At 43.5% G+C, this 27,172-nt stretch overlaps 1 protein-coding gene and 1 long non-coding RNA gene across 3 annotated transcripts in view; one reads left to right on the top strand and one right to left on the bottom strand.

Annotated features, from left to right (window-relative positions):
• The window catches only part of MYO5C (myosin VC), a 337,314-nt gene that overhangs the window by 127,203 nt on the left and 182,939 nt on the right, over window positions 1-27,172 (top strand). Inside the window, exons 9-11 of the mRNA XM_069765981.1 lie at window positions 281-387; window positions 16,830-17,095; window positions 20,575-20,656. Coding sequence (XP_069622082.1) covers window positions 281-387; window positions 16,830-17,095; window positions 20,575-20,656 — 455 coding nt within the window. The remainder of the gene's footprint in view (window positions 1-280; window positions 388-16,829; window positions 17,096-20,574; window positions 20,657-27,172) is intronic.
• Window positions 215-27,061, bottom strand: LOC138676553 (uncharacterized). 2 transcript variants are annotated; one of them, XR_011320792.1, is made up of 4 exons: window positions 26,972-27,061; window positions 24,624-24,822; window positions 16,767-16,898; window positions 215-330 (listed from the first exon to the last, which is right to left on the bottom strand). It is a non-coding gene; the product is annotated as an uncharacterized lncRNA (long non-coding RNA). The 2 variants fall into 2 exon arrangements; XR_011320793.1 differs by lacking the exon at window positions 215-330 and having other exon boundaries at window positions 16,544-16,871.

Genomic DNA, 27,172 nt, shown 5'->3' on the forward strand with positions numbered 1-27,172 from the left:
AACACATTTTTTTCTTATAAGTTTCACCTCTAAAAACTGCGCAGCAAGTTACAGCTTTGTAAAATTGTGGCAAGTCACACTAAAAAAATTATAGACTATTTTTTCATACTTCTTTTTAACTCCACTGCAGCATGTGAATCAATCCATGTTGTTCTTAATCCATATTTTTCATTTATGTAACCAAGGTTTGTAGATAGCAATAAACTCAAATCATGCGCTATGGTTTACCAGATTAACCTAGATTTTCTTCTTTTTTTGTGGCAAATGGCACAATGTTTAGGTTTCAATGTTGACTTTCAGATGGATGTCTTCAAAGTACTGTCTGCTATCCTGCATTTGGGAAATGTAGAGATCAAGAGAGTTAGTGATGACAAGTCTTCAGTGGCTGTAAGAACTGGACATCTTCATTATTAAACATTTGCTTAAGGGGCTATTTACTAAGTGGTCTGGGTTTTAGCATCTTCATTGTAAAATAAGTTTATTATGCAGTATTTTACTTGTATACATTCTATGTAACTATAAGTTACATAAACTTCAATATAGAGAAAGGTGTCGGCACTACTCTCTGGTGTCAGCTGCTATATGAACATTTCAGAGGAAAAGCTGCAACTACTTGTACGTGCCATGATGGTTCTCAGTAAAAATTTGTAATGTAAAGAAATTGTTCCTCTATATGTTGTATGCACAGGGAGGACGCTGTTGTAAATGTCAATGTATCACTAATTCTTCCTTTTCACATAGTGTTTGGCTGGCGCTTTGATTCAGACATTATTTCTTTATGCATTTTAATTCTTACAGAGAAGAAAAGTGGGAAAATGCCTAATAAAAAAATCATACTTAGACTGGCACGTTTGTTAACAGTCTATTGACTAAAATCTGGCAGCAGCTTTTCTTACTGAAAAAAACAGATCTTTAACAGTGCTGCACAGATTTGAACATTAGGACATATTCTTCAGCATGTACTGTACCTTAAAGGGAATCTGTCACCCCAAAAATCATATATGAGCTAAGGCCACCAGCATCAGGGGCTTATTTCCAGCATTCTGTAATGCTGTAGATAAGCCTCCGATGTAACCTGAAAGTTAAGAAAAACAGGTTATATTATACTCACCCAGGGGCGATCCTGCTGTGGTTCGGTCCTATGGACGTCGCGGTCCGGGTCCGGTGCCTCCTGTCTTCATACGATAACGTCCTCTTGTCTTCCTGCCGCGGCTCCGGCAGCAGGCGTACTTTGTCTGCCCTGTTGAGGGCACAGCAAAGTACTGCAGTGCGCAGGTGCCGGGCCTCGCTGACCTTTCCCGATTCCTGCAGTACCGCATATACTTGAGTATAAGACGACCCGAGTATAAGCCGACCCCCCTAATTTTGTCACAAAAAACTGGGAAAACTTAATGACTCGAGTATAAGCCTAGAGTGGAAAATGCAGCAGCTACTGGTGTCAAAAGTAAAAATGGATACCAATAAAAGTAAAATAGGGATTTTTGTGTACTCACCGTAAAATCCTTTTCTCCGAGCCATTCATTGGGGGACACAGACCGTGGGTGTATGCTGCTGCCAATAGGAGGCTGACACTAAGTGATACAAAAAAAGTTAGCTCCTCCCCTGCAATATACACCCTCCTGCTGGCTCTCAGCTAACCAGTTCGGTGCAAAAGCAGTAGGAGATCAATAACAATATATGAGCGTATAGCATGTCATATTATAAAAAACAAGCATAAGCTAATAACAGGGTGGGAGCTGTGTCCCCCAATGAATGGCTCGGAGAAAAGGATTTTACGGTGAGTACACAAAAATCCCTATTTCTCCTTCGCCTTATTGGGGGACACAGACTGTGGGACGTCCCAAAGCAGTCCCTGGGTGGGGACAACAATAGATCAGGCCCTGTGTAACCACTACTTACAAGTGCACCACTGCGGCCTGCAGAGTCCGCCTGCCCAGACTCACATCTGTGGAAGTGTGGGAATTATAGTGCTTCAAGAATGCATGCGGACTGGACGAATCCGCAAGCTTGCAGGCGTGCCTTGCCGACGCCTGGTGCCTAGAACCTTTGATAGGCTGACATCTAGCACGGAAGGACTCCTGGATGGTGAAAAGAATTCACCATGTTATCATGGTCGATGAAACAGCTAAACCCTTCCTGAAAATGTCAGGAAGCCTTCCTCTACCGTCAGGAAGCCCAAATAAAGCGTACAACCTTCAGAAGGACGCCGTCCTCAAGACGTACCTACTCAGAGCACTCACTTCGTCCAGAATATGGGGGATCTTATTCCATTTTGTGGACTGGAGCCAAAAGAGATGAGGGAAGAACTATGCCCGCATAACAGTGGTAATACAGTACCACCTTGGTAACAAGGGATGGAGATGGCCTGAGGACAACCTTGCCTCAAAGGTAAGGCAAAAAAAGTCTGAAAGAGCAGAGAAGCTAGCTCCGAAGACTCGTCAGAGTGAGAATATCGCAGAGGAGAACGGGGCGACTTTCCCTGATAGTAAAGTCTGCCCGGATGAAAAAGGAGCCTACTGTAAGGCTCCTAGGAATAATAAGGCCCCAATGATCTAACGGTATGCGATAGGGAAGAACTACGTGTGAAAACTCCCTGTGAGAAAGTCCCTACTTGCAGTTGTGCTGCGATAAGGCGAGAAGATACTAGCTCCGCAAACAAAAAAAAACGGACGTGGTCAGTGCGGATCTCTGCGGATCACTGGAGCCCCTTTCTGCTTCCAAAAGGCTTTCGGAAGCAGTGGAAGGGGAGTTATGGAAACTGGTACCACGGCAGAACCAGAGCATGGAGAGCGATTTCTCTTGGATCTCGAGACGAACCACGAACTCGAGTTCATTGGCCTTCAGTCTGGATGTCATCCCACCTACAACTGGAGAGCTCCAGTAAGGACAGATCTGATGGAAGACTTCGGGGTGAAGTTCCCACTGACTTGAGGCGGAACCCTGACGGCTGAATTTGTTTGCCGTTCAGAGTTCTACTTCTGGGATATATACTGCTGAGATCACCGAATAATAGACTTCGGCCCATCAGAGAAAGTGAGGTACCTCGGTCATGGCGCCTGACCGTGGTTACCTGCTAGATGACTGACGTAAGGCACCGCCGTGGCATTATCCAATTGAATTCGGATAGGGTGACCCGCCAGAAGGCAGTGGACCTGCTGTAAGACTACCGTTCGGATCTCCAGAACAATGATGGGGAGAAGAAGACTGGCATTGGTAGTTACTAATAACCATTGAACCGGGAGAAAGGCCCTGGATGAAGAAGGAGCTCAGAGACTATTGTCTGAAAGTCTGTTTGACTTGCTGAAAACAAGCGGAGCGAAGGAAACCGCTTCCATTGTTGTCACCATTTTTCCTCAGAACTCTCTTAGCAAATCGAATGAAATGAGGGGGTGAGTAATCAAGTCCTCAAAACTCTCCTTGCGCGAGCTCCCTGTTGAAGGGCCATGACCTTGTCTCGAGGAAGAATTACTATCCTTCTAGAAGTGTGCAGGATCATCCTCAAAAAGGATATCTGCTGGGCTGGAAATGAGGAGAACTTGTCTAAGTGTAGCTGCCAGCCCAGGTGAGAAGGTATCGCAAGAGATATAGACGACTCAGCGTAGTCCTGGAAGGGCGGCTAGACAGACCAAACAGGGCAGGACGAGCACGCCTCTAGAGTGCAAGAGAAACATGACATCCGCCATGACCCGTGCGAACACTCTGGGTGCGGAAGCAAGGCCGAAGGACAAGGTTGTGACTTGAAAATGCTGTTGACGAATGGAAAGGCGAAGGAACTTTTGCAGAGGTTAAGCAACCCGAATGTCGATGGATGCCAGAAACTGCACCTTTTTCTGTTGAAGTAATGGCTGAGCGGAGGAACTCCATCCAAAGAAGGAGGACCATGTCAAAGGTTGTTAGAAGTTTGAGGTCCAGGGTCGATCTTACTTTTCGTTCCCCTGTTTGGAACCAAGATCCCTTAGATGTAGACTGTGCTGGACAATCCTTATACAATCCTTTATCAGTCTCCCGCTCAAAGGATTTGATTGGCTAGTTGTTGCTGGTGTGAATCAAGGTAGTTAAGGTCTCCAGCCAGGAGACCATTGCTCTAGCAATCCATGTGGCCGCTAGGGAGGATAGAGCGCTAGACCCGAAGCCGCAAGACGGAACGAACCAGATTTGCTATCTGACAGTCCATGGTATTTTTAATTGATGACCCATCGGGTAGGGATACTGGTAGGTATACCACAGGAGATTCTACCCGGTTAATCTGCCCCATGGCAGAATGTGCGGCTGCATCCAGCAGGTCATAGTCTCTTGCCATCTCCTCTTTTCATGGTGCAGAGATAAAAATTAGGAACTCTCGATCCATCAACCTCTTAACAGGGAAGTGGAGAGGAATTGTCCGCCTTCTTGCATCATCCGCTAAATAGTGGTGATGCAGAGGGGGGAGCTCCTACGCCAAAAAGGGTGCCTCTCTATGTCCACAGAGTTCAGGTCTCCGGGTGGACAGGACAGGTTGTCTGGCGTTAGGCCTGGATGCAGAAGAGGAAACATGAAGGCGACACTCCGTGTGCTCGTCTGTTGATGGTGTGGGGAGATCGGTGCCCTTTAAAGGACCCGTCACCCTTAAAAAACAGGCCAGGCATGGCATGCCACGTAGAGGCTTCTGTCCAGTGAATCGCTTATCCGAATTGAATGGCAAATGCTCTCGAGGGAGTTTAGTCTCTGACGCTCTGGCAAGCTCAGGCAATATCCAATCCATATTCAGAGCCTTGTTGTCATCAAATCATTGGTGAGGGAGCAGGAAACGAAAAACTTCCGTTTTCTAGATGCCTGTATGTTTCTAGACGCCTGCATGTTTCTATAATACTTGCGGCCCCTTCTAGCCGACGGCTCCCATGTAGGATAGGGACCATGTATATTGGTCCTGCGAGCACTCCAAACACAGAGGGTACACAGAGGGATTCAATCTCTTGGTCAGAGAACCATGGATTGGTCAGTGAAGAAGTCCACTGAGGGGAACTAGAGGATAAAGCTGGAGTCGGCCGCGGAGGGCTCCTCGGATTGATCAAGCGCCTTTAAGACCAGGGAATACTGGTCATGCGCCTTTAAGACCAGGGAATACTGGTCATACGCCTTTAAGACCAGAGAATACTGGTCATGCGCCTTTAAGACCAGAGAATACTGGTCATGCGCCTTTAAGACCAGAGAATACTAGTCATGCACCTTTAAGACCAGGGAATACTGGTCATGCACCTTTAAGACCAGGGAATACTGGTCATGCGCCTTTAAGACCAGGGAATACTGGTCATGCGCCTTTAAGACCAGGGAATACTGGTCATGCGCCTTTAAGACCAGAGAATACTGGTCATGCGCCTTTAAGACCAGAGAATACTGGTCATGCGCCTTTAAGACCAGAGAATACTGGTCATGCGCCTTTAAGACCAGAGAATACTGGTCATGCGCCTTTAAGACCAGAGAATACTGGTCATGCGCCTTTAAGACCAGAGAATACTGGTCATGCGCCTTTAAGACCAGAGAATACTGGTCATGCGCCTTTAAGACCAGGGAATACTGGTCATGCGCCTTTAAGACCAGGGAATACTGGTCATGCGCCTTTAAGACCAGAGAATACTGGTCATACGCCTTTAAGACCAGAGAATACTGGTCATGCGCCTTTAAGACCAGAGAATACTTGTCATGCACCTTTAAGACCAGGGAATACTGGTCATGAACTTTTAAGACCAGAGAATACTTGTCATGCACCTTTAAGACCAGGGAATACTGGTCATGAACTTTTAAGACCAGGGAATACTGGTCATGCGCCTTTAAGACCAGGGAATACTGGTCATGCGCTTTAAAAGATCAAGGAATACTTGTCATACGCCTTTAAGACTGGGAATACTGGCCATATGCCTTTAAGACCAGGAAATACTGGTCATGTGCCTTTAAGACCAGGGACTACTAATCGTGTGCCTTTAAGACCAGGTACTTCCTTACCCGGGTACTGATGTAGAGTCGATGTGCCCCTTTAATGCAAAAATACTGTCACCCCAGTCTGAGCTGGCCGGGTGGACCAAGATGGCCACCGGGAGTTGCAGAGTTGATAAAATCTCGCAGAGAGCGAGAAGCGCCAATTTGGGGGGCGGAGCCACAGACACGATGTTGAGTAGGCCTAAGCCGGGGCCTAAATTTCTGTAGCCGGCGGACGTCACCGGTGGGTCGTTCCAGGCAAGACTTCCAGGATGCGGCCTACAAATCGGCCGAAGCCGGGGACTAAATTTTTGCAGCCATCCAGAGCGTTACCTCAGAGAGGTGGGCCACAGGGAAGTGGCTGAGGCTGCCTGTCAGCATGTGAATATCCCACTGAAGATGGATCCACTCACCATTGGTGCGCGTCCCGGCATGGAGCCGCCGTGGATGTGGGTTTCAGCGCTGTTCTGTGCAGCGTGGACGGTGCAGGGATAAACCTCAATCCATCATCCATTTGTTAGGGAGGTGGAGAGGAACCGTCCGCCTCCTTGTGCCATCCGCTTTCACAGTGGTGGGACAGTGGGGGCTGATCGGACGCCATAGAGAGGGTCCTCTGTACAGCCACGGAGCTCAGTCCGGGTGGACAGGGCCAGTTGTCCGGCATTAGGCCTGGCTCCAGGAGAGGATACATGGAGGCGACACTCCATGTGGTCGCCTGCTGCTGGTGTGGGGAGATCGGGACCATGAAAGGAACCGTCGCCCTTGAAGTGAGCTCAGGCATGGCTTCCCACGTCGCAGGAAAGGGTACGGGGAGGTATACTCGCCGTGCTCGCCTGTTGATGGTTCGGGAGAGATCGGAACCTTGAAAGGAACCGTCGCCCCCTTCACTCCGTTAATTAAAAATTTACAGAAAAGTAAAAAGTAAAATAAAGATACGTTGGGGTCTGAAACAGACCCATGTGCCTCCTACAGACACTAAGCAAGAACTGGTTAGCTGAGAGCCAGCAGGAGGGTGTATACTGCAGGGGAGGAGATCACTTTTTTGTATCACTTAGTGTCAGCCTCCTATTGGCAGCAGCATACACCCACGGTCTGTGTCCCCCAATGAGGCGAAGGAGAAATTAATTGAGACATCAGTAGGTTAAGTGTTTTTAACCCCTTTCTGCCATTAGATGTACTATTCCGTCCATGTGGGGTGGGCTTTACTTCCCAAGGACGGAATAGTACGTCATAGACGATCGGCCGCGCTCACGGGGGGAGCGCGGCCGATCGCGGCCGGGTGTCAGCTGCTTATCGCAGCTGACATCCGGCACTATGTGCCAGGAGCGGTCACGGACCGCCCCCGGCACATTAACCCCCGGCACACCGCGATCAAACATGATCGCGATGTGCCGGCGGTGCAGGGAAGCATCGCGCAGGGAGGGGGCTCCCTGTGGGCTTCCCTGAGACCCCCGCAGCAACGCGATGTGATCGCGTTGCTCTGGGTGTCTCCTACCTTCCCCCCTGCAGCAAGTCCCGGATCCAAGATGGCCGCGGATCCGGGTCCTGCAGGGAGGGAGGTGGCTTACCAAGTGCCTGCTCAGAGCAGGCACTTGGTAACGCTGCAGCACTCTGAGACAGATCGGTGATCTGTCAGAGTGCTGTGCAAACTGGCAGATCACCGATCTGTATTGTCCCCCCCGGGACAAAGTAAAAAAGTTCAAAAAATTTTTTACAAGTGTGTAAAAAAAAAAAAAATCCTAAATAATGAAAAAAAAAAATATATATATATTATTCCCATAAATACATTTCTTAATCTAAATAAAAAACAAAACAATAAAAGTACACATATTTAGTATCGCCGCGTCCGTAACGACCCGACCTATAAAACTGTCCCACTAGTTAACCCCTTCAGTAAACACCGTAAGAAAAAAAAAAAAACGAGACAAAAAACAACGCTTTATTATCATACCGCCGTACAAAAAGTGGAATAACACGCGATCAAAAAGACAGATATAAATAACCATGGTACCGCTGAAAGCGTCATCTTGTCCCGCAAAAAAGGAGCCGCCATACAGCAACATCAGCAAAAAAATAAAAAAGTTATAGTCCTCAGAATAAAGCGATGCAAAAATAATTATTTTTTCTATAACATAGTTTTTATCGTATAAAAGTACCAAAACATAAAAAAATGATATAAATGAGGTGTCGCTGTATTCATACTGACCCGAAGAATAAAACTGCTTTATCAATTTTACCAAACGCGGAACGGTATAAACGCCTCCCCCAAAAGAAATTCATGAATAGCTGGTTTTTGGTAATTCTGCCTCACAAAAATTGGAATAAAAAGCGATCAAAAAATGTCACGTGCCCGAAAATGTTACCAATAAAAACGTCAACTCGTCCCGCAAAAAACAAGACCTCACATGACTCTGTGGACTCAAATATGGAAAAATTATAGCTCTCAAAATGTGGTAACGCAAAAAATATTTTTTGCAATAAAAAGCGTCTTTCAGTGTGTGACGGCTGCCAATCATAAAAATCCGCTAAAAAAAGCTATAAATAATAAATAAAACCCCCCTTCATCACCCCCTTAGTTAGGGAAAAATCAAAAAATTAAAAAAAATGTATTTATTTCCATTTTCCAGTTAGGGTTAGGGCTAGGGTTAGGATTAGGGCTAGGGTTAGGGTTAGGGCTAGGGTTAGGGTTAGGGCTAGAGTTATGGTTAGGGCTAGAGTTATGGTTAGGGCTAGGGTTAAGGCTACAGTTAGGGTTAAGGCTACAGTTAGGGTTAAGGCTACAGTTAGGGTTAAGGCTACAGTTAGGGTTAAGGCTACAGTTAGGGTTGGGGCTAAAGTTAGGGTTGGGGTTTGGATTACATTTGCGGTTGGGAATAGGGTTGGGATTTGGGTTAGGGGTGTGTCTGGGTTAGAGGTGTGGTTAGGGTTACTGTTGGAATTAGGGTTAGGGGTGTGTTTGGGTTAGGGTTTCAGTTATAATTGAGGGGTTTCCACTGTTTAGACACATCAGGGGCTCTCCAAACACGACATGGCGTCCGATCTCAATTCCAGCCAATTCTGCGTTGAAAAAGTAAAACAGTGCTCCTTCCCTTCCGAGCTCTCCCGTGCGCCCAAACCGTGGTTCACCCCCACATATGGGGTATCAGAGTACTCAGGACAAATTGTGCAACAACATTTTGGTTCCAATTTCTTCTCTTACCATTGGGAAAATAAAAAATTGGGGGCGAAAAGATAATTTTTGTGAAAAAAAAAAGATTTTTTATTTTTACGGTTTTGCATTATAAACTTCTGTGAAGCACTTGGTGGGTCAAAGTGCTCACCACACCTCTAGATAAGTTCCTTTGGGGGTCTACTTTCCAAAATGATGTCACTTGTGGGGGGTTTCAATGTTTAGGCACATCAGTGGCTCTCCAAACGCAACATGGCGTCCCATCTCAATTCCAGTCAATTTTGCATTGAAAAGTCAAATGGCGCTCCTTCCCTTCCGAGCTCTGCCATGCGCCCAAACTGTGGTTAACCCCCACATATGGGGTATCAGCGTACTCAGGACAAATTGTACAAGAACGTTTGGGGTCCATTTTCTCCTGTAACCCTTGGTAAAATAAAACAAATTGGAGCTGAAGTAAATTTTTTGTGAAAAAAAGTTAAATGTTAATTTTTATTTAAACATTCCAAAAATTCCTGTGAAGCACCTGAAGGGTTAATAAACTTCTTGAATGTGGTTTTGAGAACTTTGAGGGGTGCAGTTTTTAGAATGGTGTCACACTTGGGTATTTTCTATCATATAGACCCCTCAAAATGACTTCAAATGAGATGTGGTCCCTAAAATAAAATGGTGTTGTAAAAATGAGAAATTGCTGGTCAACTTTTAACCCTTATAACTCCCTAACAAAAAAAAAATGTTGGTTCCAAAATTGTGCTGATGTAAAGTAGACATGGGGGAAATGTTACTTAAGTATTTTGTGTGACATATCTCTGTGATTTAATTGCATAAAAATTCAAAGTTGGAAAATTGCAAAATTTTCAAAATTTTTGCCATATTTCCGTTTTTTCACAAATAAACGCAGGTAATATCAAAGAAATTTTACCACTATCATGAAGTACAATATGTCACAAGAAAAAATGTCAGAATCACCGGGATCCGTTGAAGCGTTCCAGAGTTATAACCTCATAAAGGGACAGTGGTCAGAATTGTAAAAATTGGCCCGGTCCATAATGTGCAAACCACCCTTGGGGGTAAAGGGGTTAAATATCCATATTGAATCAGGAGCCCCATATAATGCTCCATAAAGTTTATGATGGCCCCATAAGATGCTCCATATTAAAATATGCCCCATATAATGCTGCACAAATGTTGATTATGGCCCCATAAGATGCTTCATAAAGATATTTGCCCCATACAGTGCTGCATAAAAGTTGATTATGGCCCCATAAGATGCTCCATACAGACACTTGCCCCATATAGTGCTGCACAAACGTTGATTATGGCCCCATACAAACACTTGCCCCATATAGTGCTGCACAAACGTTATGGCCCCATACAGACACTTGCCCCATATAGTGCTGCACAAACTTTATGGCTCCATACAGACACTTGCCCCATATAATGCTGCACAAACGTTATGGCCCCATACAGACACTTGCCTCATATAGTGCTGCACAAACGTTATGGCCCCATACAGACACTGGCCCCATATAGTGCTGCACAAACGTTATGGCCCCATACAGACACTGGCTCCAAATAGTGCTGCACAAACGTTATGGCCCCATACAGACACTTGGCGGTGGCCTTAGCTCAAATACGATTTTTGGGATGACAGATTCCGTTTAAGGCTCTCAGGATGAGTATTTGATGACTTTTTGTTGTTGTAGTTTTTCTACATCACCTATTAGGTAAGTTTGGTTACTTGCATTTTTTTATTGCGTTCTTTTACGCTGCAGCTTTGTTTCTTGTTGGTATGCCATGTTTTAAATAAAGTTGCTTTGTTTTTATACTACATATACTGGATTTTGTAGTAAACTATTGGATTTGTTTACTGCCTTTTCTTTCTGACTGAGCACTCCTCTTCCCATCTGCCTAACTAAGGCCTCCTTCACACGCCCTGGTGATTTTGGTTCTGGAAAAAACAGTACTGGCGAGATCTGTGGTCCATGTCCATGTCACATATGTGTGTACGTATGTGACATCCGTGTGTCCGTGTACAGTCAGTGTGACACATATGGAAAGGGGCCATTAGCCCTAGATGTTCCCAGGCTATTAATAACAGCTCACAGCTGTTTGCTTAGCCTTTACTGCAGAGGTCCCCAACGTTTCTGACCTTGAGAGCCACATTCAGCCACATTCAGCTCTGAGAGAGGGTCGCAAGTAGTGGCAACCAAAACCCCCATTTTAGGCATAATGGTAACCAAAGCTTTTTCCACAAAAATCAATCACTCCAAAGCAGTATACAAAGATCCAGGGGTTCCTACAATACCCCCAATTCGGTATTCTCATATCAAGCACTCCCAAGTCACTGTCACATCCAGCTTCAAACACTTCCTGTGACAGGTGGTGTCATCTTGTCTCCAGCGTACCATACTTAATTCATCTCAAAACCCCTAACACCAGTATATGAGCATCCAGATCTGCTCTTCTGTGCAGGGCTGCTCACAAAATTCACCATTTTCAGATCTGCTCTTCATACCTGTTTGCTAGTACTGGAGCTAATGCACCAAGCTGGCAGACAGCCGCGAGCCACAATTCATGGGCCCGCGAGCCACATGTGACTCCCGAGCTACAGGTTGGGGACCCCTGCTTTACTGGTTAGTTTACAGGGGACCCGAGACAAAGAGTGACGTAAGGTCCCCCTATACATTCTAACCAGCAAAGGCTAAATTGACAGCTGTGGGCTGATATTAATAGCCAAGGAAGAGGCCATGGATATTGGCTCTCCTCCCAGACTAATAACATCAGCTCTCAGTGGCCCCAGAAATGGCACATCGATAAGATGCGCCAAATCTGGTGCTTAGCCTCGCTTTTCCTGCTTTCCCTGGTGTGGTGGCAAGTGGGGTAAAGGGTTGGGGTTGATGTCAGCTGTTTTATGGCCGCTGGCATCAAGCACAGCGGTTAGTAGTGAAGGGGCAATTTTAACACTAGGACTACTGGTATAGTCATTTTGACTACTTTCACTTCAGTAGTTCTAGTCGAGGTCACGAGTCCAGTAGTCCTAATGTTAACCCCATAGTCATATTGTTAAAAATATACAGGCAGAGCAAGTACTTTAATTGAAAGAAATACACAGACTCCTTTATTTAAAATAAACACTCTCTACCCTCTCTTATTTATTTATTAGTGTAAAATTAAAAATAAAAAAACACCATATTCCTCACTCAGCTCAATGTCTCCTGGATGCCAAGCTGATTGGTCGCATTATGCCATTGTTCATCGAGGCATCCAGATGAAGCAGAGATGGATTACGGTGTGGAACAAATACGGTAGATTATCGTCGGACAGATGAGGAATATGTTTTTTATTATTTTCATTTTTACAGTAATGGGAAAATGAGGGTGGGGTGTGTTTATTACAGTTAAAGGACTTCTTGCTGTGTCTTTTTACAATAAGACTATAGGGTTAGCAATGGGGGCATCTTAGAGACGCCTCTCCTTTACTATCCCTTGGGCTTGAAGTCAGTTGACAATACAAAGCTGACATCAATCCGCTACCCTATTACCCCACTTGCCACCCCACCAAGGCAAGTGGTAAGTGCGAATCTAAGCAACAGATTTGGTGCATCTTATGGATATGCCATTTCTGGAGCGGCTGGGGCTGATATTGGTAGCCTGGGAGGGGGGTCCAATATCGATGGCCCCTTCCCTGGCTATTAATATTAGTCCGCAGCTCTCAGTTTAGCCTTTGCTGGTTAGAATTTATAAGGGACCCTGCGTCATTTTTTGTAAGGTCCCCTCATAAACTAGTAAAGGCTAAGCAAACAGGTAAGAACAGTTATCCTGGGACCCTTTTGGGATATTGTCCCCTTTTCCAGATTAGTAACATCAGCCACCAGCCATGGGCTTTCTGTCCTCTGGTTATCAAAATTAAGCATGAGCCCACACCAATTTTTTTGTTTAATTCTTAATTTTACAGACAGTGCAAGCTGAGTACAACTCCCATCTTTGATGCATGGTAGCACTGAGCTCAGAGAGCTCAGGGAATGTGTCACGCTGATGACATGGATGTCAGTGTGCACGTGTGCGGGACGTTTTGCGGACATATCTGCCAGTTTTTCATATGGACACACGTGAATACAATGGGTGTGCATGTGTCTATATTTGTGGTCCTTAAAAAGTGAACCGTATACAGACATGAAAAATGGATATGTGAAGTGGGCCTAAAGCGGTTTGTAATTAGTGCTGGATCCTACCTACCTTTTACATTTTTAGGCCTTTAGCCCAGGAGAGGCATGATATTAGGTTAAGCTCTCATCAAAGAAGGTTACATCTTGTCACGGCTGATGGGTTACCATGAATTGGTCTGTTTATGTGCTTTTTATAAGTATACTCTATATAACAGTAATGCCTTCCAAGTTTCATACAGTTAGGGCCAGAAATATTTGGACAGTGACACAATTTTCGCGATTTGGGCTCTGCATGCCACCACATTGGATTTGAAATGAAACCTCTACAACAGAATTCAAGTGCAGATTGTAACGTTTAATTTGAAGGGTTGAACAAAAATATCTGATAGAAAATGTAGGAATTGTACACATTTCTTTACAAACACTCCACATTTTAGGAGGTCAAAAGTAATTGGACAAATAAACATAACCCAAACAAAATATTTTTATTTTCAATATTTTGTTGCAAATCCTTTGGAGGCAATCACTGCCTTAAGTCTGGAACCCATGGACATCACCAAACGCTGGGTTTCCTCCTTCTTAATGCTTTGCCAGGCCTTTACAGCCGCAGCCTTCAGGTCTTGCTTGTTTGTGGGTCTTTCCATCTTAAGTCTGGATTTGAGCAAGTGAAATGCATGCTCAATTGGGTTTAGATCTGGAGATTGACTTGGCCATTGCAGAATGTTCCACTTTTTGGCACTCATGAACTCCTGGGTAGCTTTGGCTGTATGCTTGGGGTCATTGTCCATCTGTACTATGAAGCGCCGTCCAATCAACTTTGCAGCATTTGGCTGAATCTGGGCTGAAAGTATATTCCGGTACACTTCAGAATTCATCCGGCTACTCTTGTCTGCTCTTATGTCATCAATAAACACAAGTGACCCAGTGCCATTGAAAGCCATGCATGCCCATGCCATCACGTTGCCTCCACCATGTTTTACAGAGGATGTGGTGTGCCTTGGATCATGTGCCGTTCCCTTTCTTCTCCAAACTTTTTTCTTCCCATCATTCTGGTACAGGTTGATCTTTGTCTCATCTGTCCATAGAATACTTTTCCAGAACTGAGCTGGCTTCTTGAGGTGTTTTTCTGCAAATTTAACTCTGGCCTGTCTATTTTTGGTATTGCTGAATGGTTTGCATCTAGATGTGAACCCTTTGTATTTACTGTCATGGAGTCTTCTCTTTACTGTTGACTTAGAGACAGATACACCTACTTCACTGAGAGTGTTCTGGACTTCAGTTGATGTTGTGAACGGGTTCTTCTTCACCAAATTAAGTATGCGGCGATCATCCACCACTGTTGTCATCCGTGGACGCCCAGGCCTTTTTGAGTTCCCAAGCTCACCAGTCAATTCCTTTTTTCTCAGAATGTACCCAACTGTTGATTTTGCTACTCCAAGCATGTCTGCTATCTCTCTGATGGATTTTTTCTTTTTTTTCAGCCTCAGGATGTTCTGCTTCACCTCAATTGAGAGTTCCTTTGACCGCATGTTGTCTGCTCACAGCAACAGCTTCCAAATGCAAAACCACACACCTGGAATCCACCCCTGACCTTTTAACTACTTCATTGATTACAGGTTAACGAGGAAGACGCCTTCAGAGTTAATTGCAGCCCTTAGAGTCCATTGTCCAATTACTTTTGGTCCCTTGAAAAAGAGGACGCTATGCATTACAGAGCTATGATTCCTAAACCCTTTCTCCGATTTGGATGTGGAAACTATCATATTGCAGCTGGGAGTGTGCACTTTCAGCCCATATTATATATATAATTGTATTTCTGAACATGTTTTTGTAAACAGCTAAAATAACAAAACTTGTGTCACTGTCCAAATATTTCTGGCCCTAACTGTATATTCAATGTTTGCATAAATCTTAGCGCGCTTACAGTGTTCTGCTGTACTCTTTTGTTTGTATCTAAAGCAAATCTATGTTGAAAATCCGCACACAAAACTCACTAGAGAAAGTGACATGTTGCAGATTTGAAACATGCACCGCAGATCAGTTTATCCAGCTTAAAAAAAAACAAAACAAAACAAAGTGGGCTTGAGATTTCTGTAAATCCCAGGCACTTTGCTGGAACTGGAAGACTCTGTTTTGTGCGCAGTGAAAATACGCAGTGTCAAAAATTCACTAAAAGTTTTTTTTCCAGAATGTTTTACAAGATGCCGGGGAATGTTGTAAAATAAACACTACTCATCACTTGAAAGTCCCACGACTCTGATCGTTCCTGCTAGTACAGAAAACCACCGTCATATGTCACCTAAGTACCGTAGCCAAACACTCGCCTCAGCAGTCATGTGTAGCACATGCAATGAGGCCAGTGATTGGCTGCAGTGGTGAGATTACTGCTGTACAGGAGCTGATCACTTCCATTAGTGAAGGGGGCCACTAGCGGTGGTGCAGGAGCAGCACTCAAGGAGAAAGTAAAAGAAAACAAAAAACAACTGGCGAAACCTTTTAATCCTCTTTTTCATAATGAGAATATAATTATTGATCATATGATTAATTTCGGATTCATTAAGAACGTCATCCCCTAGTCCCGCCTAGAAGAACAGTGTTTACCTGGCATAAAATACAGGTGCTTCTCACGAAATTAGAATATCATCAAAAAGTTAATTTACGGTATTTCAATTCTTCAACACAAAAAGTGAAAATCATGATATAGAGTCATCTATTTCAAGTGTTTATTTCTGTTCATGTTGATGATTATGACAATACAGCCTCTATTTAATATATGAAATTCTAATTTTGTGAGAAGCACCTGTGCTTGATGAATTCCTCACCAATAGAGCTCTTACTGTTCTCTTGTCATCTATTTCACTATTTCCCTTCATTATTTAGTGTATGGAAGAAAATGGACTGCATGACCCTATACCTGATGTCGAAACGGTGTAATAATAATCTTTATTTATATAGTGCCAACATATTCTGCAGCGCTTTACAGTTAAACAATTTCAAACACAACAGTCATAAGTAACAGCGTTAACAATAATATAATGAATAAAGCAAAATAAAACAACCTTCTCGTGAGAACTTACAATCTACAATGAGGTGGGGGAGATACAAAGTACAGGTGTGTATTTACAGTGATGTATTTACAATGATGGTCCAGCCATCTTCAGGGGGTGGGGGATAGGTGGCGATAGTGAATGGGCTACACATGCACACTTACACATAAAATGACTTTGACTAGGGAACTTGATAGGCCGCTCTGAACAAATGTGTTTTGAGAGAGCGCCTAAAACAGTGCAAGTTGTGGCTGGTCCTAATTTCTTGGGGTAGAGCATTCTAGAGGATTGGTGCAGCACGGGAGAAGTCTTGGAGTCGGGAGTGGGAGGTACGGATTAGTGCAGAGGTTAGTCGAAAGTCATTTACAGAGCGCAGCGATCGGCTAGGCCGATACACAGAAATGAGGATGTCATATTATTCACGCTCGCTTACCATTAGACCTGTACTTTCTTGATAGTTGTCAAATTGATTAATATTGTAAATGTATCTTGGCAGAGAAATGACAGACACCTTCAGACATTCTGTGAGCTGTTAAACCTGGAAACAGATAAGGTGGCACAATGGCTGTGCAATAGGAAGATCATCACCACATCTGATACTGTTATTAAACCCATGACAAAGCTTCAATCTGAAAATGGACGAGATGCGCTGGCTAAAAAGATCTATTCCCATCTATTTGATTATGTGATCGAAAAAATAAATAAGGCTTTGCAGTTCCCTGGGAAGCAACATACATTCATTGGGGTCCTGGATATCTATGGGTATGTATCTGAGATGATAATACAATGGGGCTATTTATGCATAATACAAACCGAGAAACTGGAAATGATCCTCTCTTTATTGACTTCCTGTGTTGAATTTTTTAAAATCAACAATACACAGTAATACACATACAACAGTGTTCCGCAACTCCAGTCCACAAGATCCAACAACAGATCAGGTTTTCGGGATTTCCTTAGTATTGTACAGGTGATGGCATTATTAGACCCCGTTCACACGTTAAGTATTTGGTCAGTATGTTACATCAGTATCTGTAAGTCAAAACCAGGAGTGGGTGATAAATACAGAAGTGGTGACGTGTTTCTATTATGCTTTTCCTCTGATTGTTCTACTCCTGGTTTTGGTTCCTAAATACTTAGGTAAAAAACTGACCAAATACTCAGCATGTGAATGTGGCCTCACTTGTGCTGAAGACCTGATCTGTTGGTGGCTCTTGAGAACTTGCAGTTGGGGAAGATTGACATACAACAGCGTAATAACGTCCGTTGTTCATCAGTGATTTGGATCTGAGTTTCATCAGTGTTTGGTCAGAGTATCAGTTTTTACCATCAGCTTCTCCTATTCATTGCAATGTTAATCACAGACTGCACACTGATACCATTCTTGTACTGTTCGTTATTTTCAAGGACTCATAGATTTGTATGGTGATTTTTTTGGCACACCCGTGGTCCTCAAAAAAAACCAATGTGAACAGCTCCATAGATTATAATTGGTACTTGTTTTATTCGTGAAAATCACGAATATATGCGAATGTATACATGTAGTATATGTACATGAAAAAGGGACATCTGAATAATATCTAAGACAGATTGAGAAGCGTCAATAAGGTTGTTCTAATGACTCCTAGGCAGTCCATATTAATGAATCATGGGAGACATCCTATGCAGTTATGTTCCTTTCCATCAATTAATATTAGACTTCATGTTGTGACACGTGAAACATATACAGTATACAAAGGTTTTGGAATGTGGACATAGAATAAGAAAACCTATTATGTACCGTATATTAAAGATAAATTATAAAAAATAGCAAAATCCGCAGATTTAATATTTCCCCAGTTTAGTCTCTTTAGAAGTCGTACATTTACATGTGTATAGAGAATTTCCTACCGATATTTATTTTTGCTACATGTGGAAATCACTGCTCACATCTACACTGCAGTGCGACTAAATACAGATAAAGTGGGAGAAAGAAGTATTTGATACCTTGCTTATTTTGTAAGCTTGCCCACTGACAAAGACACGAACAGTCTATAATTTTAAGGGTAGGTTAATTTTAACATTCAGAGATAGAATATTAACAATAAAATCCAGAAAATTACATTGTATAAATTATATAAATTTATTTGCAGTGAGAAATAAGTATTTGATCCCCTACCCACCATTAAGAGTTCTGGCTCCTACAGACCAGTTAGATTCTCCTAATCTACTTGGTACCTGCATTAAAGACGGCTGTGTTACATAGTCACCTTTATAAAAGGCTCCTGTCCACAGACTAAATCAGTCAGATGCTAACCTCTACAACATGGGCAAGACCAAAGAGCTTTATAAGGATGTCAGGTACAAGTTCATCAACCTGCACCAAGCTGGAATGGGCTTCAAAACCATAAGTAAGACGCTGGGTGAGAAGGAGACAACTGTTGGTGCAATTGTAAGAAAGTGGAAGAAATGCAAAATGACAGTCAATCGACATCAGTCTGGGGCACCATGCAAAATCTCACCTTGTGGTGTATCCTTAATTATAAGGAAGGTGATAGATCAGCCTAAAACTACACAAGGGAACTTGTTAATGATCTCAAGGCAGCTGGGAGCACAGTCACCAAGAAAACCATTGGTAACACATTACGCCGTAAAGGTTTAAAATCCTGCAGTGCCCACAAGGTCCCCCTGCTCAAGAAGGCACATGTGCAGGCCCATCTGAAGTTTGCCAATGAACACCAGGATGATTCTATGAGTGATTGGGAGATGGGGCTGTGGTCAGATGAGACAAAAATTGAGGTGTTTGGCATTAACTCAGCTTGCCGTGTTTGGAGGAAGAGAAATGCTTCCTGTGACCCAAAAAACGCCGTCCCCAATGTCAAGCATGGAGGTGGAAACATTATTTTTGTGGGTGTTTCTCTGCTAAGGTCACATGACTACTTCACCACATCAATGGGAGAATGGATAGAGCCATGTACCGTAAAATCCTGAGTGACAACCTCCTTCCCTCCGCCAGGACATTAAAAATGGGTCATGGCTGGGTCTTCCAGCAAGACAATGACCCAAAACATACAGCCAAGGCAACAAAGGAGTGACTCAAAAAGAATCACGTTAAGGTCATGGAGTGGCCTAGCTAGTCTCCAGACCTTAGTCCCATAGGAAACTTATTGGAGGAGTTGAAGCTCTGAGTTGCCAAGTGACAGACTCAAAATGTTGAAGGGAACCTGTCAGCCCCCCCCCCCCCCCCCAGGCATTTGAAACTAAAAGAGCCACCTTGTTCAGCAGTAATGCTGCATTCTGACAAGGTGGCTATTTTAGTTATTGGTGCTGTAAATGCAGAAATAATCCGTTTTGTAATTTGTCCGAAATACCTGTCTTCAGTCCTGGAGGCAGGTCTTTCCCCCCCTGCTGCAGAGGAGGCGGCGCACGGCGCCAAGAAGACCTGAGTGACGGCTGTGAGGCGTCTGCAGCAGGGGGGAAAGAACTGCCTCCAGGACTGAAGACAGGTATTTGGGACAAATTACAAAACGGATTATTTCTGCATTTACAACACCAATAACTAAAAGAGCCACCTTGTCAGAATGCAACATTACTGCTGCACAAGGTTTTAGTTTCAAATGCCTGGGGGTGGGGGGGGGATTGGTGACAGGTTCCCTTTAATGATTTAGAGATGATCTGCAAAGAGGAGTGGACCAAAATTGCTCCTAACATGTGCGCAAACCTCAGCATTAACTACAAAAAACATCTGACTGCTGTGCTTGCCAACAAGGGTTTTGCCACCAAGTATTAAGTCTTGTTTGCCAGAGGGATCAAATACTTATTTCTCACTGCAAAATGAAAATACATTTATATAATTTATACAATGTGATTTTCTGGATTTTATTTTTGATATTCTATCTCTGAATGTTAAAAGTAACCTACCCTTAAAATTATAGACTATTCAAGTCTTTGTCAGTGGGCAAACTTACAAAATCAGCAAGGGATGAAATACTTATTTCCCCCACTGTATATGCTCTAAACACCAATGGTTGAAATGGAACACTTCGGTCTTTCCTAAATTTGCTCACAGCATCATTAGGGTTACACTCAGCCTAACCTTAACTTATACCCATCTTTCTCATGGACAATATGGGGTGAATAATTATGGTACAAATGTGACTTCAGCAATTATACACTTTATTATTCTGTATTATTACGAGTGAAATCTTGTCATATTTTATATGTTTTATTATAGTATTTAAAGACTAGATGTTTCATTGCAGGTTTGAGACCTTCGAAGTCAATAGTTTTGAACAGTTCTGCATAAATTATGCAAATGAGAAACTACAACAGCAATTTAATTTGGTATGTAGGATACGCTGTAATTTACAAACACATTTTAATATACATATATATGTACATTTAAATAAATATATACCGTATGTACGAGTATAAGCCTACCCGAGTATAAGCCAAGGCACCTAATTTTGTCACGGAAAACTGGGTCAGCTTATTGACTCGAATATAAGCCGGCTATGCATTGTCCCCTCATTCCTGTCCTGCTATGCGTGGCTCCCCCTGGTCCTGTTCTGGTATGTGTGGCTTCCCCTGTTGTATGCCTGGCTCCCCTCGGTACTGCATGGCTCACCCCATCTCATCATTGTAAGCATGACTCACCCCCCCCCCCCCCATTCCCCACTCACCCTCCTCCCACCGTCACTGCATCTCCGTTGTCCCGGCACCTGGGTGGGCCATTTATAAAGTTGCATCCAAAATGGCCAGCTTCAAAATGGCCGCCATGGTCACCACCCATCTTGTTTTCCCCCTCCCATATACTAATATGCCACTAACGGGAAGTTGATATCACCAACCATTCCCATTTTATTTCGGTGTATCCATATACATGGCCCACCCAGGTGTATCCATATAAATGGCCCACCCTGTAGAAATGCCCGCACTTAGGCCAGCTTCACACTAAACATATGGAAAATCGGCCCGAGTCTCCCTGACGAGAGTCGCACAAGTGTTCTCTGTATGGTCATCCATGTGTAATGCGTTTGCAAAGCGATGATGCAATTTTCTCCCAATCGTGTATCCGTATACCATCCGTATACCATCCGTATGACATGCATATGGCTTTACATTTCTCAATGATTTTGCCCATTGAATTAAATTGCTCAATGGGCTAAAATGAGGAAAATGTGGGTGTATTTTAGCAAGCTAGACGGATGGTCCGTGTGGCGCCCGAGTTTTTCTCGCACCTATAGGCTTGCATTGGCGAGTCTTGGAAGATGTACGCGTACATTCCCAGCAAGCTACAATTTTACTCGCACGTCGAATGCGCCTGAGAAAAAATACGGTGATGTGAGCTGCCACATAGATTAAAGGGAACCAGTCACCCCGTTTTTTCAATATGAGCTAAAAATAGCGTTCAATAGGGCCTGAGCTGTGCTTTACAATAGTGCCTTTAATTATCCCCTTATTCCCCACCTTTGCTGCCAAAATACCTTAGTAAACACGCCGTTTTCGGCTGTCAATCACCCCAGTCCGGTCCAATGGGCGTGGGCTAATCTCCGATTCTCCCCACCTCCGGCTTTTCACTAAGAAACTTCTTGGCATTGTATTTCACGCCTGCGCATTAAAGTGTCATCTCGTGCCTGCGCATTATGCTTTGCCCAACTGTGGGCATAGCATACAGCACATCATTGCGCATGCGCGGGTTTTCACTGTAACCTGTGTGCCCCGGAAAAGTTTACCGGCATCCAGGAAAACACAATTTGCATATCCAGACTTCTGGGGCACAGAGGTTACAGTGAAAACCCGCGCATGCGCAATGATGTATTGTATACTTTGCCAACAGTTGGGCAATACATACTGCGCATGCGCTAGAGCCTAATGCACTGCGCAACCGCAAAAAATGAGCGCGATCTGTGCTATTCACAGATCGAGTTACGTCTGACACGCCAAGGAGTGGGGGGGAGAGACAGCGATTTGGCATCGCCCATCGGACAGGACCGGGGTGATTGACAGCCGAAAATGACGAGTTTACTAACGTATTTTGGCAGCAAAGGTGAGGAATCAGGGGATAATAAAGGCACTATTAAAAAGCACAGCTCAGGCCCCATTGAACGCTATTTTTAGCTCATATTGAAAAAAACGGGGGGACAGGTTCCCTTTAACACTGGGCCAAGTGCTATGCGATGTTTTCTCGCATGGCCTTCTAACGTATTTTACGGCAGTGTGACTCAGGCCTTACATATATGGGCTGCTATCAATGAGGTTACTAATGGTAAGTGACTAATGCTCCGCCACAATGAATGCACTTGGGAGCACAAATCATCAATATCTACTGTTTGCATCTCCCTTTGTAATTGCCAACCAATGACATACCATATATGCTTTATGGGAGGTAAGTCCAGAGACTCTGCAAGTAGTGGCGTTACTAGAGTCCGAAGGGCCGCTGTGCAAGATTATGATGGGACCTCCCATTGTGGTATATATATCCTCCATCCTGGTATATATATCCTCCATCCTGATATAAACAGTGGGGAAAATAAGTATTTGATACACTGCCGATTTTGCAAGTTTTCCCACCTACAAAGAATGGAGAGGTTTGTATTTTTTTATCATAGGTACACTTCAACTGTGAGAGACAAAATTTAAAAAAAATCTAGAAAATCACATTATATTATTTTTACATACTTAATTTGCATTTTATTGTATGAAAAAAGTATTTGATACAATAAAAAAACAGAACTTAATATTTGGTACAGAAACCTTTCTTTGCAATTACAGAGATCAGACGTTTCCTGTTCTTCTTGACCATGTTTGCACACATTGCAGCAGAGATTTTGGATTGCTCCTCCATACAGATCTTATCCAGCTCTTTCAGGTTTTGGGGCTGTGTCTGGGAAACATTTATTTTCAGTTCTCTACCATGATTTTCTGTTGGGTTCAGGACTGGAGACTGGCTAGGCCACTCCAGGACCTTGAAATGCTTCTTACGGAGCCACTCCTTAGTTGCCCTGGCTGTGTGTTTCTGGTCATTGTCATGCTGGAAGACCGAGCCACGACCCATCCTCAATGCTCTTACTGAGAAAAGAAGGTTGTTTGCCAAAATCTCGCTATGCAAGACCCCATCCATCCTACCTTTAATTACGGTGCAGTCGTCCTCTCTTCTTTGCAGATAGGCACCCCCAAAGTATGCTGTTTCCCCCACTGTGCTTGATTGTGGGATGTTGTTCTTGGGGTTGTACTCATCCTTCTTTTTCCTCCAAACACAGCGAGTGGAGTTGATGCCAAAAAGTTCTATTTTTGTCTCATCTGACCACATGACCTTCTCCCATGCCTCCTCTGGACCATCCAGATGGTCATTGGCGAACTTCAAAAAGGCCTGGACATATGCTTTTGTGATTTTAATCCATGACTGCAATGTTTGAGACTGTGGCCCCATCTCTCTTTAGATCATTCACCAAGTCCTCCTGTGTAGTTCTGGGCTGATTTCTGACCTTTCTCAGAATCATCCTTACCCCAGGAGGCGAGATTTTGCATGGAGCTCCAGACCTAAGAAGATTGACAGTCATCTTATGTTACTTCCATTTTCTAATAATTGTAGCAATAGTTGTTGTCTTCTAACCAAGCTGCTTGCCTATTGTCCTGTAGCCCATCCCAGCCGTATTCAGGGCTACAATTTTGTCCCTGGCATCCTTAGATGGCTCATTGGTCTTGGCCATGGTGGAGAGGTTGGGGTGTGATTGATTCAGTGTGTACAGTTGTTGCTTATACAGTTAATAAGTTGAAACAGGTGCAATTAATACAGGTTATGAGTGCAGAGTGGAGGGCTTCAATAAAAACTAACAGGTCTAACAGAATGTTTGCTGGTTGGTAGGTGATCAATTACTTATTTCATGCAATAAAATGCAATTTAATTACTTAAAAATCATACAATGTGATTTTCTGGATTTTATTTTTAGATTCTGTCACAATTGAAGTGTACGTATGCTAAAAATTAGTGACCTCTCCATTTTTTGCAGGTGGCAAAACTTATTTTCCTCACTTTGTCTCTTATCCTAATATATATATGTATATATATATATATATATATATACCCGCATAGGCCCCCACCCACACGAGCTCGGTCGCGACGCATCGCAGTCATTACACCCCTGTCTGCAGGCCATGGTAGCACATTTAGGCCATGGAGGGTGCTCACAGAAGTATGAGCAAAATATGGACTGGCGTTATTGTGATGAATAACTACTCTTGGGACACTTTAGAGAAATGGCTGTACCACTGCTCCATGTCAAAATCTCTACAATTCTGAGCTGTTTACCTGTTAACTGGAATGAAGACTAGAAGGTTTTGGGTACAGGACATTGTCACCCCATACCATAATCCTGGGAGAAAGATGGGAGTGACGTTCCCTCATGAAGGTTTCTCTCAGGCATTGCCCAAGGTCTCGTCAGATTTGAAGAATGGTGCATAGTGATCCATTCTGAACTTCTTGTGTAATTCTTTCCCCTGTGATGACGCTGCAGGGAAATAAACACTTGCTATCAGATTACCCAACAGATTACAGATGACTAATGAAGTTTCCAGCAGTGGAACACCATGGAATATCAATGAGACACCTTTAACACAATGGATTGTCCATGGATTGCTTACTTAACCCCTTCATGACCTTGGGATTTTTCGTTTTTCCGTGTTCGTTTTTCACTCCCCTCCTTCCCAGAGCCATAACTTTTTTATTTTTCCGTCAATTTGGCCATGTGAGGGCTTATTTTTTGCGGGACGAGTTGTACTTTTGAACGACATCATTGGTTTTAGCATGTCGTGTACTAGAAAACGGGAAAAAAATTCCAAGTGCGGTGAAAGTGCAAAAAAAGTGCTATCCCACACTTGTTTTTTGTTTGGCTTTTTTGCTAGGTTCACTAATTGCTAAAACTGACCTGCCATTATGATTCTCCAGGTCAGTGCGAGTTCATAGACTCCTAACATGACTAGGTTATTGTTTACCTAAGTGGTGAAAAAAAATTCCAAACTTTGCTAAAAAAAAAAATAATTGCGCCATTTTCCGATACTCGTAGCGTCTCCATTTTTCATGATCTGGGGTCGGTTGAGGGCTTATTTTTTGCGTGCCAAGATTACGTTTTTAATGATAGCATTTTGGTGCAGATACGTTCTTTTGATCGCCCGTTATTGCATTTTAATGCAATGTCGCGGTGACCAAAAAAACGTAATTCTGGCGTTTTGAATTTTTTTCTCGCTACGCTGTTTAGCGATCAGGTTAATGCTTTTTTTTAATTGATAGATCGGGCGATTCTGAGCGCGGCGATACCAAATATGTGTAGATTTAATTTTTTTTTTATTGATTTATTTTGATTGGGGCGAAAGGGGGGTGATTTAAACTTTTATATTTTTTTTATTTTTTCACATTTTTTTTTACTTTTTTTTTTACTTTTGCCATGGTTTAATAGCCTCCATGGGAGGCTAGAAGCAGGCACAGCACGATCGCCTCTGCTACATAGCAGCAATCTGCTGTTCGCTGCTATGTAGTAGAAAATCAGGTGTGCTGTGAGCGCCGACCACAGGGTGGCGCTCACAGCTACCGGCGATCAGTAACCATAGAGGTCTCAAGGACCTCTATGGTTACAATGGAGAAGCATCGCCGACCTCCGATCATGTGACGGGGGTCAGCGATGACGTCATTTCCGGCCGCCCAGCCGGATGCGGTAGTTAAATGCCGCTGTCTGCGTTTGACAGCGGCATTTAACTAGTTAATAGGCGCGGGCAGATCGCGATTCTGCTCGCGCCTATTACGGGCACATGTCAGCTGTTCAAAACAGCTGGCATGTCCCGGCTTTGGTGCGGGCTCACCGCCGGAGCCCGCATCAAAGCGGGGCTTCTGACCTCGGACGTACTATCCCGTCCGAGGTCAGAAAGGGGTTAAAGGTACCTTCACACTGAACAACTTTCCAACGAGAACGACAACGATCCGTGACGTTGCAGCGTCCTGTGACATCGCTGGTCGTCGCTGAAAGTCCGGAACTTTATTTGGTCGTCAGGTCGGTGTGATTCGTCATGTTTGACAGCAGAAGCAATGATGCCTGCAATGTTTTTTCATGGTGCAACAACCAGTGAGAACGATAAGTACGTCACTGGATCACTCCTGCATCGTTCAGCTGTTGTTTGACGTCTCCTAGCGACCTAAACAGCGATGCTGCATCGATCGGCTCGTTGTCTATATCGCTGCAGCGTCGCTTAATGTGACGGTACCTTTACAGTCCCCACTAAATTAGCTTTACTTTTATAGATGTCAGTGACATATTCTCTGTCATTTTTCTTGCCATCCGTTATGTTGTGAAAATGTTATATAATACAAGTGATTCTTCTTTATATTACAGTTTACACTACATTCATTTTTACATTATTTTTAGATTCGTTTTACCTTGTCTTACATTGTTCTAGAAAATCAAATGCTGCAGTTTTTGGCAAGTTTTCTTTAGTGACAATTGTAGCATGTGAGCAGATTTGAGCTTTTAACCTGCTTTAATGTTTCTTTAAGGTGGAAAGCATTATAACACCCTCTACCGTAATTCTCATTACGTGTACTATTTGCTTAAGGGAATGTCTTTCGAAGATAATTGCGGATAGTGTAGGAATAGTGCATACTACAGATACCTTGGTAAAGTTGGTGAACTGGTTTCACAGGTTTGATAGTTACTTCTTGCTAAGGCATCAGGATTAATAACATTGTATGTAATCCATTTCCTGTAAAGAGAATCTGTCAACAGGATTTTATACCCCAAGCTGATGGCATGCATATAGGTGCTTTAATGCTTAATAAATCCTTACTTTTCCTGTACAAATCTGTTTCTCTGT

Source organism: Ranitomeya imitator, chromosome 4 (genome assembly GCF_032444005.1).
Source record: "Ranitomeya imitator isolate aRanImi1 chromosome 4, aRanImi1.pri, whole genome shotgun sequence".
Classification (NCBI taxonomy): domain Eukaryota; kingdom Metazoa; phylum Chordata; class Amphibia; order Anura; family Dendrobatidae; genus Ranitomeya; species Ranitomeya imitator.